General features: G+C 52.2%; 5 protein-coding genes across 5 annotated transcripts; 2 read left to right on the forward strand and 3 right to left on the reverse strand.

Annotated features, from left to right (window-relative positions):
- Positions 1-775: 775 nt before the first annotated feature.
- CKM354_001180700 (uncharacterized protein) lies at positions 776-2,305 on the reverse strand (the record flags this gene model as incomplete). Its single annotated transcript, XM_044807309.1, has 1 exon — positions 776-2,305. The coding sequence occupies one exon, from the start codon at positions 2,303-2,305 to the stop codon at positions 776-778; it is 1,530 nt and encodes a 509-aa protein (XP_044663244.1).
- A 1,534-nt stretch (positions 2,306-3,839) lies between these two features.
- On the forward strand, positions 3,840-6,105 carry CKM354_001180800 (uncharacterized protein; the record flags this gene model as incomplete). Its single annotated transcript, XM_044807310.1, has 2 exons — positions 3,840-5,279; positions 5,329-6,105. 2 exons carry the CDS (start codon positions 3,840-3,842, stop codon positions 6,103-6,105), a joined length of 2,217 nt encoding a protein of 738 aa, XP_044663245.1.
- Positions 6,106-7,004: 899 nt separating this feature from the next.
- Positions 7,005-8,656, reverse strand: CKM354_001180900 (uncharacterized protein; the record flags this gene model as incomplete). Its single annotated transcript, XM_044807311.1, has 3 exons — positions 7,005-7,241; positions 7,292-7,957; positions 8,012-8,656. The coding sequence occupies 3 exons, from the start codon at positions 8,654-8,656 to the stop codon at positions 7,005-7,007; spliced, it is 1,548 nt and encodes a 515-aa protein (XP_044663246.1).
- Positions 8,657-9,455: 799 nt separating this feature from the next.
- Positions 9,456-10,202, reverse strand: CKM354_001181000 (uncharacterized protein; the record flags this gene model as incomplete). Its single annotated transcript, XM_044807312.1, has 1 exon — positions 9,456-10,202. One exon carries the CDS (start codon positions 10,200-10,202, stop codon positions 9,456-9,458), a length of 747 nt encoding a protein of 248 aa, XP_044663247.1.
- Positions 10,203-10,454: 252 nt separating this feature from the next.
- On the forward strand, positions 10,455-11,441 carry CKM354_001181100 (mitochondrial 37S ribosomal protein MRPS17; the record flags this gene model as incomplete). The annotated part of the gene is made up of 2 exons (XM_044807313.1): positions 10,455-10,799; positions 10,851-11,441. 2 exons carry the CDS (start codon positions 10,455-10,457, stop codon positions 11,439-11,441), a joined length of 936 nt encoding a protein of 311 aa, XP_044663248.1.
- Between the last annotated feature and the right edge of the window lie 601 nt (positions 11,442-12,042).

A 12,042-nucleotide genomic window follows, 5' to 3' on the forward strand; every position in this document is an offset into this window, starting at 1 on the left:
GGAAGCGCTCAGTTGCTTGTGTGTATGCTTGGTATTGCTTGTGTTCCGGAGATACTTGGAGCAGGTCAACTTGTCCTATTATACTTACGCTGATGCCTGGACGCGCAACACATTCTCAATGCATTCGCGGTAACCGAGCCTCTCACAAGGGCATATGGCTGAAGCGACCATGATCAGCGACTCCAGCGCATTGCAGACCCATTACACTCGGACGGACCGATGTCGTGCGATGGCTGCCTTGAACCATAGCCCTCAGCTGAAGTGCTGCTGTAGCGATTCAGCCTCGTAATGATGGAGACATTCAAAAAGGTTGATGAGCGAATGTCGCAAAGCTCACTGCGAAAGGAAGAGGCTGTGAACTCTGGCGCAACGCTTTCGGAAGGCACGGCGCCGGCACTAGACTGGATGAGGGATGGTGTTGCGCTGAGCATGGGCGTATGCGCCAGCACGGCAGGCCTCACATGCAGACGGCACGCCTGACGATGTGTGTCCTGTCGACCTTCACGTTGTCCTTCGTAACGATTGATTATTGCAGTGAGAAATGATTCGAACACACCGGTTCGGCAATGACTGTAGATTCATCGTTGGGAGAGTCTACAATATGTAGCTCGGCTGGTTGTCTACACAAGTGTGGCTCTAGCCTTCGAAAGAACTGCTTTTGTATATATAACATTGACCAATAATTCAATCAAAACCCTGAACGCCTTCGCTAATCGCTCAAACGCAGCACGCATGTCGCATCGTAGAGCATCGTCTCGTGTCGTATCTCGTTCCATCACTCGTCCCGCGTATAGCTGCTCTTCTGCCTCCACTTCTGTCCATAACGCATGAGGAAGATGGGTATGGGCGCCAGACACAAACTGATACCCCCGAGAGCTGTAAAAGCCAAACCGTAGCCAGTTCGTTCGACCAGTGGCTCCGCCAGTAATGGCAAGAATGTTCCCATCAGGCATCTTGTGACAATGACTGCGGTCATGGCAGAAGCAGAATACATGCCGAAAGCGTCCACCAGATAGGCCGTCAACGGCAGGTATCCAAACATGAGAGCTGCGCCCAGAAGCGCTACAGAGATGAGCATCACCGGTAGTGGAAGTGCAGCTTGCGCAACCCATCCATACATCGTCACAACAATAGACAGAAAAAACCCGCCCAAGATCACAAGAGGAAGACGATACTCCGGATGGCCCACTCCCTTGCCGCGCGTGTCTCGGAGGCGGATGTATATCCTGTCGAGAGTTTGGTTGCAAAGCGTTACACTGACTAGAGAGCCAGCACTGAAGGAGATGAACGCAAGGCCTGTCGCCGCAGGTGAGAGGTCGTAGACTGTTTCCAAGATATCCGGGAGCGTTGTGGACAGAATGTAGAAGAAGGAGTAGCTGACGCTGCCGACTATCGATACCGCTTGGAGGACGCCTGAGCCCCAAAACACGACTGCAGGGCGCATGATTTGTTTCCACAGGGTTGTTCCATTGGCTTCTCCTTGAACTTCGTAGACAGTGCGCCAAGCTGTGTCACCGGTCTCTTTCCTCAGCTTAGCGGCTCGGTTATTGAGTATTTTGACCTTGAAGGTCTCACGGAACAGCAGCAAGAAGGTAACTTCACAGAAAGCAGCCAGTCCGGCAGACGCCCACAGGATTGATCGCCATCCAAGCTTCTCAGCGATCAGACCCGCAGTCGCTGGGCCTATTGCGCCGCCCAGTAAGGGCGCCAGCATAATCAAGCTCATGGCCGCGCCCCGCTGCTCTGAGATGAACATGTCGCCCACAATGGCTGGATTCAGCACGTTGGATGCGACAGCCAGTCCAGTGAAGAAGCGACTCGCGATGAGCAGGTTCGCAGATGGTGCCAATGCTGCTACAATAGTTGCTGTGACGAACAAAGTGTTTGTTACGTTCATGACTGGATATCGTCCAAAGACCTCCGATAGCGGCGCGATGAATAATGGGCCAGCTGCTTCGCCTAGCTCCCAAATTGTGACGAGAAGCACGCTGGCAGACTTGTTCTTGTGGCCATCCAGGTCCACTACTATGCGACCAGCGACCGGTACGAGTGAGATGCAGGTGAAGGTCACGCTGAACGCTGTCAATGCCAGGAGGGCTACAGCACTCCACTTGTATGTATCGCTCCATGTGTAAGGATTCTCTGAGTCGCCATTGGGATCGAAGTCAACAATGTTCTTGGTCTTTGCGTCATCGTAGTCTGGGGAACCTCGGTGCTCGTTCGCTAGAAGCGGTGAGCTTTCGTCCATGGTCGTGGAATGTGCTCCAGGCAATTCGCTTCCGTGTGCATCGACGCTGTTCGTCATGTCGCACAATGTGAAGAAGAATAGTGAAGAGGGAATGCAATGGAAAAAGTGCAGCAGAAGACCCGCAGTAATCCGTTGACGCAGTGGGCTGGCCAGCGCCCTGCATGCGGCTGGTCTAAATAGAGTTTGCGTTAGCGTCTAGGTATGCTATCCTTTCCTCTTTTCCGACCGTCATGCAATAGTGCTTCCACCCAGTCCACGCGCAAGGATTGTAAGTCTTGTAGATATGCTATGTGGCGAGAGTCATCGTGAGATGTGTGCATTGTCGGAACTCGGGCAACGTCGTGCAGTACAAAGCGGAAGATGTGCTCGTGTCGGATGCTGCCAAGAATCACGGAAGCACGCAAGCACGCTTCGCGCTGTGCCCCAGAAATTTCTCTTTCTTCCGGACTGCCGTCTTGCTCTAAGATTCAACCACGGCTAGCGTCGGTGATTGCTGTGAGCGGCAGCTGGCCATAGACCTTTCAGAAATGCGATGAGGCGCTATGCTAGGATGGCCTGACGATATGAGTAAGGCCAGATGCTGGAGAGCCTGGAAAGCACGGAAAGCAGCCAGGCTGCTGGCAATGGGTAAAATCTTGCTTGGCAACGTGATCTTATCGGCATGTGAAGTGCTCTCAAGCTCTTGCGGTGAGGCTACGGATTGCGAGAGGCCCCTAAGCATCCAGGCAGGTCGCGCTCCAGTGAAAAGCCAGACAATATTCAGCACATGCCGAATGGCAGGCCAGGAACGTGAAGAAGGTGCCGAGATGATCAACCCGTCATAAGTTCAGCAGACATATGTTGCTTTCGCCCCGCGAACAGGATGGTCGCGTTGTCGATTTATGCAATATCGCTCACTTTTCTGAGCAAAGGGAGTGGTCGGCGATGGAGCGGCTCGTGTGCCCGAAGCAGGATGGGTCATCGCTGCGCATTCATCCTCTGGGCTGCCAGACTGAAGATTGCTACGGAGGACATGAATAACACCAGGTTGTAGAAGGCATTGCGCGAATATGCGCTCTCCTCTGCTTCGGTCCGTGCCTCGACGAACAGTCGGCGAAGGTTGGGCAAGTTGGACGGCTGTATGGGAATGAGCGGCTGTTCATGATCAGATGCCATGTTTTCCGTACCATTTCTATGATGCGCGATGTGATACCACCCTCCGCGCCGAACGACACAGTGTGCTTTCGATGCAAGTGATGTCGAGGTAAGATTTGTGCTTTAGGGGTGTTCGACGGCAGTCGCTCTTGGCTAGAACGCTGTGACATCTGCACGACAGCGTAGCAGCCCACTTCCCGTGACTTTTGGCCTGAACAGCAAACACCAACCGACCTCACGCCGTCACCAGACTCTCTCGCCCCGCCAGCCTCGCATTCCGAGCGACCTTTGATCTCTTTCCTTCTAGCGATTGCCTTTCCTGCTGTTGGTGACCGCTGCGGCGGAGCGCGTACCGAAGAGGCCACGTCAATAGCTGTACTTGCGGTCTGGCTTTGTATGGAGTAAAAGGGAGCGATCACGCGCGTCACCAGCTGCATCACGACAGAAAGAACACAACATGGCAGTCAACAGGCTGCGGAGTGCGCTGGGTACAGCGCGGAAGGGCGAGACGTTTGAACTGCGAGCAGGTCTGGTGTCTCAATATGCCTGGGAGCGGAAGGAGTCGATACAGAAGACCATCATGTCCATGACATTAGGGAAAGACGTCTCAGCACTATTTCCCGATGTGTTAAAGAACATTGCAACGCCGGACCTGGATCAGAAGAAGCTGGTGTATCTATATCTCATGAACTACGCCAAATCACATCCCGACCTGTGTATTCTCGCCGTAAACACATTCGTCCAGGACTCTGAGGATCCAAACCCGTTGGTGCGAGCACTTGCGATACGAACGATGGGATGTATCCGGGTAGACAAGATGGTGGATTACATGGAGGAGCCTCTGCGAAAGACACTCAAGGACGAGTCACCATATGTGCGGAAAACAGCGGCGCTCTGCGTGGCGAAGTTGTTTGACTTGAACCCCTCGCTGTGCATCGAAAATGGCTTCTTGGAGACTTTGCAAGAGATGATCGCTGACAGCAACCCGATGGTCGTGGCGAACTCAGTGACTGCTCTTGCAGAGATCACAGAAGCGGCGCCAGAGACCAATGCCCTCGTGGTAACAGCTCAGACCTTGAAGAAGCTCCTATTAGCGTTGAATGAATGCACAGAATGGGGTCGGATTACAATTTTGGAAACCCTGGCCGACTACAAGCCACAAGATGCAAAAGAAGCGGAGCACGTCTGCGAACGGGTTGTGCCACAATTTCAGCATGTCAACCCTTCTGTGGTTCTGGCAGCTGTTAAAGCGGTCTTCTTGCACATGCAGTACATTGAAAACGCTTCTTTACATGCCACCTACCTCAAGAAGATGTCGCCACCTCTAGTCACACTCATCTCAAGCCAGCCCGAAGTACAGTACGTGGCACTCCGGAATATTGATCTCCTGCTCCAGAAACAGCCAGGGTTACTCGAGAAGGAAATGCGTGTCTTCTTCTGCAAATACAACGATCCGCCATACCTGAAGTTGCAAAAGCTCGAAGTAATGGTACGGATTGCAAACTCAACCAATGTGGATCAACTGCTAGCCGAATTGAAAGAGTATGCAGTCGAGGTCGATGTTGACTTCGTTCGGAAAGCAGTGCGTGCAATTGGGCAGGTTGCAATCAAGATCGAGGAGTGCACGGAAAAGGCCGTCAATGTTCTATTGGAGCTCATCAACACAAAGGTCGGCTATGTTGTGCAAGAGGTCATCGTTGTCATCAAGGACATCTTCCGGAAGTATCCTGGCTACGAAGGGATAATACCTACACTTTGTCAGTGCATCGACGACTTGGACGATCCAAAGGCGCGTGGGAGTTTGATCTGGATCGTGGGCGAATATGCTGAGAAGATCTCGAATGCTGGTGACATCCTCGAAGGCTTCGTCGACGACTTCAACGAAGAGTTCACACAGGTGATTATATTCTTGCAATTAGTGATGACAACACGCTGACATTTCCTAGACCCAGCTTCAGATTCTCACCGCTGTCGTCAAGCTCTTCCTGAAGAAGCCAGATCAAGCACAAGGGCTCGTACAAAAGGTCCTGCAGGCAGCCACAGCCGAGAACGACAATCCAGACGTACGAGACAGGGCATACGTCTACTGGCGCCTGCTCTCTTCAGATCCTCAGATTGCCAAAAACATTGTACTCGCACAACGGCCGCAAATTACGTCCACGATACCCGCTCTGCCACCGCCACTCTTGGATCAGCTCTTGCCCAACCTATCTACTTTGGCATCGGTCTACCACAAGCCGGCGAAGACATTCCTCGGAGCTGGCCGCAGCTCCGCGCTGCAAGAAGAAGCTATCGAGGAAGCCAAGCAAAATGCGAAAGAGAACCCAATTGCTGCTGCTGCAGTCTCGGCTGCAATCGCGGGAACAAGTGCACCACCTGCACAGAACAACGCCGAAAATTTGCTCGACATCGACTTCGATGGTGCAGCCCCAGCATCGATGCAGAAAGCCCCTGGTGTTGGCGCTTCTGGACTAGAAGGTCTTGCTGGCACACCGCAACGTGTCGCAAGCCCAGCGCTGAATTCACCAGCGATTGGTGGTGGACTCGAGGACTTGATGGGCCTTGGCGGCGATCCGACGCCTGCAAACACCAACGGCGGAGGAAACAATGATCTTATGAATGGGTTTGCCGGGATGAGCATGCATGATCAGCCACCTCCACCGCAGACACAGATGAATGGTGGAGGCAAGAAGACGAACGAGGATCTTCTAGGTCTGTTCTGAATGTAGGGTGAATTGCAAAGCAATACACTGTCAACATGACACTCAGTCGTCATGCCCAGAAGCAAGCTCCAGTGCTACTCCCGCCTCACACCAGCTTGCCCAAAGATTACGAGGAGCAACCATTCAATCATAGCCCAAGAATGTTGTCCCCAATGTTCGTCGTATGGGGCGACCGGAAGGCGCCAGTCACAACATGAACCATGGAGCCCGGCGTAGCCTCGTGCCTCTTGTGCGAGCTCGCAGCCACATCTTTGCCAATGATGTGGAAGTTTGCAAAACAGCAACACCAATGCACCGAGCACTGCTCAGCACACGTTGTGCAATCCGTACAGCGGGCCGCCCTGGCGCGCGCGCTGCAACATACTGTAAATCTTGATGCCAGAGATGCAACGAACACAATGAAGAGGCCTATGCACGATACGAGGTAGACAGAAGCATGCATAAGCGTGTGCCGAGCACAAAATTCAGCAATCATAAAAGCTATCATCGCTGCGCGACATATATTCCCCTTCAGCCTTTTTTACAACACAATCATTCACAAAAAGATTGCGGCCCTTGGCCTGCCTCCTCAAGGTCGTCCCTATGGCGTGAACAGCGTCGCCAGAATTTTGAATTGCACTGTCCTTCTCTCTCCTCACCAGCCCATCTGTTCACATCGCTCACAACTCATATTCAAAGAGCACGATTAACCAGCACAAGAGTAATTCAGTTGACGTGGGAGACACTACGCAACAATCTGTTTTTACTGACGTCTTTTTATGCGAGCCAACTCAGAATGGCCCTTCTCGAGACACTGCAGGCAATATGATTCAGGGCTGTTGTGGAACATCTTGAAACTCATGCAGCTACGGTGGCTATGTCAATTATGATGAATCGAGAAGTTATTATGCATCAATGCTCTACAGATTCACAACCCGAGACTTGCGTATACGCTCACCATAGAAGTAAAAGAGGAACGGCACCGGCGTCATTCCCAGCGCAATGAACGCAATCAGGCTATTACCCCAGCCGAGCCCCAGCTTGTCGTACATGCTCAGTCCTGCTAGAGGTAGGAGACCCCCAACGATTGATCTCAGTACTGTGATTGCGGCAGTGACGGAGGCTGCGTAGAGTGAATAGGCATCGATGACATATTGCTGCGATGGCTTATTAGTGTGCATCAACAACGGAGCTGAGACTAGCTTACCTGGATGCAGACCAACGCGGCAATGATGCCAATACCGAAAAGTAGGGTTCCGAAGAGTGGTACGGCCCATTGAATCTGGTAATTTGCGGTCCAGCCGTAGATGAAGAGGCCAACAGGTACAAGCCAGCCCGTGTACATGAGAATGAGTAGGCGGTATTCGGGCTTCAAGTCGCCATCGTTCTTCGCAGCTTTGGACTTCAAAAGCTTGTCTGAGGCGCCACCGATCAAGAAGAGCCCGATAAACATTCCGATACCAGATCCCAGGTACGTCAATCCCACAGTGGAAGATGAGAAGCCATAGTATTGCATAAAGACGAATGTGAAAGTCGTGTAGAGCAGGTACAGAACGCCGTACACGAACGCGCCGTAGATTGCCATCAAGCTGACAATTGGTGAGAGGAACAGCATCTTAAATGGTCGGATGAGAGCTCGAGAAAGGCGAGCTTTGGGCGTGAGGCCATCGTCCTGGACCGAGCGGAGGGAGAGATTGCCCGTCTCTTTTTGCAAGCGTTTGGCTTTGCGATCGAGGAGCGTGACGGAGAAAGTCTCACGACAGAACAGAGCGTGAGCGACTGTGCATACACCATAGGCGATGGTGATGACCCAGAACGTCCACCTCCAGCCCGCGTCCGCTGCAAGGTAAGCGCCGGCTATGGGCCCAATGACCTTTCACCATGGTTAGCTTATATAACCGCAACACTAAGGAACATGTGAACTTACTGGTCCGAGAAGGGGCCCCATTCCAAACAAGGCCATGCTCAGCCCTCGCTTTTCTTGGGAAACAAGATCCGCAATCGACGCACCACCCAGCGTAACAGGACACACACCAAAGCATCCAGCGAAGAATCTGAATACGATGAGCTGCGGCATACTGCTCGCCACGGCGCAAGCAACAGTAAAGATGATGAAGAAGATATTCGAGATCAAATACACCGGGTATCGCCCATACATCTCTGACAGCGGAGAGATCAGCAGAGGGCCAACAGCGAAGCCCAGGATATAGATCGAAACCACGAGTTCAGGTATCGTTGCGGCGTTGGTTTGGAATTCTCGTAGGACATCCGGAACGGCTGGCGCGAACATGCTTGATGCAAGCGGAGTCAAGAAGCAGAGAACGATGACCAGAGCGGTGTTGGTCAATTTCGCCTTCGTTGTCCAATTTCGAGGGTTCGCTGGATCATTGGGGCCATCCCAATCGACGATATTGGGGTCTTGACTGGAAGTATTTTGGCCGTCGTCTTGTCTTATGGCTGCTTTTTCCACGTCGTCAATTGACGGGCTGTCTTGTCTCGACATATTGTCCCTCTCATGGTCCTTTCGATCTTCTAGTGAGGTCCTCGGTGGCGTTCGTTGCGTGTCCGCCATTCTTGTGGAGGGAAGAGCTTAAGCTCTGGTCTGTCCCGAGGATATCGTGCCACCGCTGGAAGGCGGAGCTGTGTTGGTCACTTTATGATAATTTTTGAGGATAGAGATAAGTCAAGACATCATCACGAGAGTTCAAGCAATAGCAAAGCACGACCACGTGGTATCGGTGGTCGGTGGTAACATTTGCGATCGGGAGGTTCATTGCACGGGATCTACGTTTCCTGGTGTAGGTTGTGCAATGTCGAAGCCATCGGCGTATCTGTGCCGGGCCAAGGAGGCGGTAGGATTCGAGGCCATAGAGATGTGGCGTCCAGTCAAAGTGCTTTGCCGAGCAGATGTGGCGGCTAAAGGGGTTTGAGCGTTCGCATAACTTGCACAATTTAGCCTTTGCACGCAACCTCGCAAACCTCGTATATCCACATTCGGGTGTAACAATGGTATGCAGTGGGCGCTATTGCAGTGCAGCATTCCGATAGCGTTGCCCGGTGAATGTGCCGCGTGCACAACTTTTTGTGTAGCTTGTCAAACGTCCTACTTCATGACCCGATGGCATATCAATCATATCTTGTAGCAATAATGTCGCGAAGGCTTTCACGCTGCGGCGCCAATTTTCTTCCATGTGCTGTCCAATAAAGCCACTTAACGGGCCTTCTATGAAAGCGAATGTGAGCTAGAAGACCCGATGAGCAAGAAGAAGTATTAGGGAAGCTGTCAATTGGTTCCATTCGTGCCAGATCCGGGTACCCTCAAGTCCTAGGGTCGCAAGTCGTGAAGAATAGCCAGCGAGAATCGTTGCCCATCACTCCTGCTTGATTATTTCTTGATCCATCTCTTTCATGAATTTTGAGATTTCGCCCATCAACATATCTGCAGTGAAGAACATCCAGACCTCTATCGGGTAGATACTGGCTCTTTGATATAATCCAGGTGTAGGCCCTTTCTCACCAACGGCAACAAAGGCAACAAAACTAACCAGTCCAATGATACCAGAGACCAGTGACACAACTTTATGTAAACTCCAGCGCTCTGCAGCAATACCAGCGAGCAGTGCAGTCACATTTCCGGAACCAATTGCTAGGACTGCTCCGAGGATGTGAAAAGGAGCAAGGCCAGCTTCTTCTTCCTTGTCTCCAGCTGGGATGGCTGCGAGCAGAGTAGTACCAATCATGTAGCCAACAGCAGCGATCGTTCTTGCTTTGGCCAGTTTTGGCGCCTTGAAGCTACTGAGGAGAAGTCTTTGGCCGAGCAAAAAGAGTAGTCCGTGCGAAAAGAACATGAGATTCATCAAATTACCTCGCGGTGAGACTGCCAGGCGTCCTGTCTTCTTGTCGACATATTCTTCGGAGACAGCAAGCTGTGATGTGTAGTGTTCCTTGTAACTATAAGATGGGGAGTGTTCCTGAGATACGTAAAACTCTGTGCCAAAGTAGAGGGCTGGGGTAACAAAATAGATGATGCAGGCGAACACCGCTGGGAGAGTGTTGAGTGCCGATGCGGGAGCTGCGTCGCCCGTGGGCTTATTCGGAGAGCTTCCAGTTGAGGCCATGGGCTCGATGTATGAGCAAGAATAGATGAAACCAGAGATAAGGGCTGCCTGCAGCTGGTCTTGTGCCAAAACAAATCAATGTTTCTGCCTGGCAATAGCCTGTTGCACGTGGTGGAGGTGTCATTGGTCCGTGACGGCCGGGGAAACGACTGTCGCAAGGTCTTGGCTTTGCCGATGCTCCGAGAAAGTGCTTCTGGGTCAAGCTACATGTCCGTTCTAACACACGCGACCAGGCAAAGCATCATCAACATCATGAGCCAACACGCCCTGCGAATCCCGCTACGGAATGTAGCATCGATGTCCTTGAAGCCTCAATGGATATGTCAGCGATGTCTTGCAACGCAGGCGCAGCCTTCTCCCATTTATCAAAAGCTTCCGACTGCAGACCTTCTATCGCGCCAACTACCGCAACGAAAGCTGCCAGACCAATATCTATCGCACGTTAATGCCGAGACATTGCCGATATCAGAGCAGGAGCAATGGGAGAAGGTGGCGCCGCACAAGAAGATCGTGGGTGTTGTCGTGAGCCATGGCAAGATGGACAAGACCGTCAGAGTGCGCGTTGCAGGTCAGAGATGGAACAATAAAATCAAGAAGGTAGAGTGATACGCTGCTGGGGACATGATTGCAGCATTGACATGTCTACAGTACTACCGCGCTGATCAAAATCACCTGGTGCACGATCCCAACAATTCTCTTGTCACAGGCGATGTGGTTGAGCTGCACCGACTCAAAGTCAGCACCCAGGTCGAACACGTTGTCTCGAAGATCGTGTCTCCCTTCGGCAACCCGATTGAATCACGACCACCTGTACCTAGTCCGGAAGAGCGATTGGCAGCATATAAGGCAAAAAGATTTGTGAAACTGGAGCGCAGGGAGTTGCGTCGACAAGCTGCCGATGGAGTAGAAGATGCGATTCAGCAATTGAGGAATATGGGTCTCGATCCCGGAGCGGGCGCGAAGCCTGGAGTGGGCAAGACAGAGAATGTGCCGAAAGTGATCCGGGAAGAAAGAACGCCCAAGAGCGGTGCTCTGTCAGGCGAGAAAGGTCAAAAGTTACCAAAGGGAGTGTTGCCAGGCGGCAAACACGAGGTGGGTAAAATCAATGATCGTTCATTACACAATTCGCAGAAGAGAACAAAGCTAGAGGGAAAGACAAAAGAGAATCTGCTCGAAGCTCAGGAGAAAGGCGAGAAGCTCGCCCAAGAAGGACTCGCGTCCGACTCCGCACTGAGATAGGGTGCGGCCAACTGGGACCTCTGCGAGCAACAGGAACGATCTATGTACAAACACCACAATGTACATCACCAGTATCATGAGCATCACAATGGCGGGCACTGGGACTTGGGCCAGTCGAGCCTCACACCTTAAACTTGCAGTGTGCCAGAGAGACTGCTTCCGTACAGGCTTGCGGCAGAGCATCTGATTGTCTCGTCTGGGGCTGGCAGCCACTCGTCGTTTGGCATTTACCTGCAAGAGTGGGAGGATCCGCACTGCGCTATCATGCAGAAATCGAGGGCAATTGGTGCATCCGACGTGTAACATGCTGCCGAGTCACTGCGATCCAAAGCTTCCGTCGTGAAGCACAATTATGCCTGCCTCGAGCTTACTCACGTGCACGCGCGAAGTAGCGTAATTTGACCCCTGTTGAACTTTAACCCGTCCCTTCTGCCTACCGCGTCACGAACTCAAATGTCGACCAACACTGTGTCACCATTGTGTATTGTAACTATCCGAGCATTGGAGCGTTCGCGCTGACAGCAAGAACAAGCAACAGAGTGACTGAAATGCAAGTGAGCTGTTCAGTGCTCCGAAACGCTGACAAAGCCTCGACCTCAGT

Source organism: Cercospora kikuchii (assembly GCF_019650295.1).
Source record: "Cercospora kikuchii DNA, contig_00008, whole genome shotgun sequence".
Taxonomy (NCBI): domain Eukaryota; kingdom Fungi; phylum Ascomycota; class Dothideomycetes; order Mycosphaerellales; family Mycosphaerellaceae; genus Cercospora; species Cercospora kikuchii.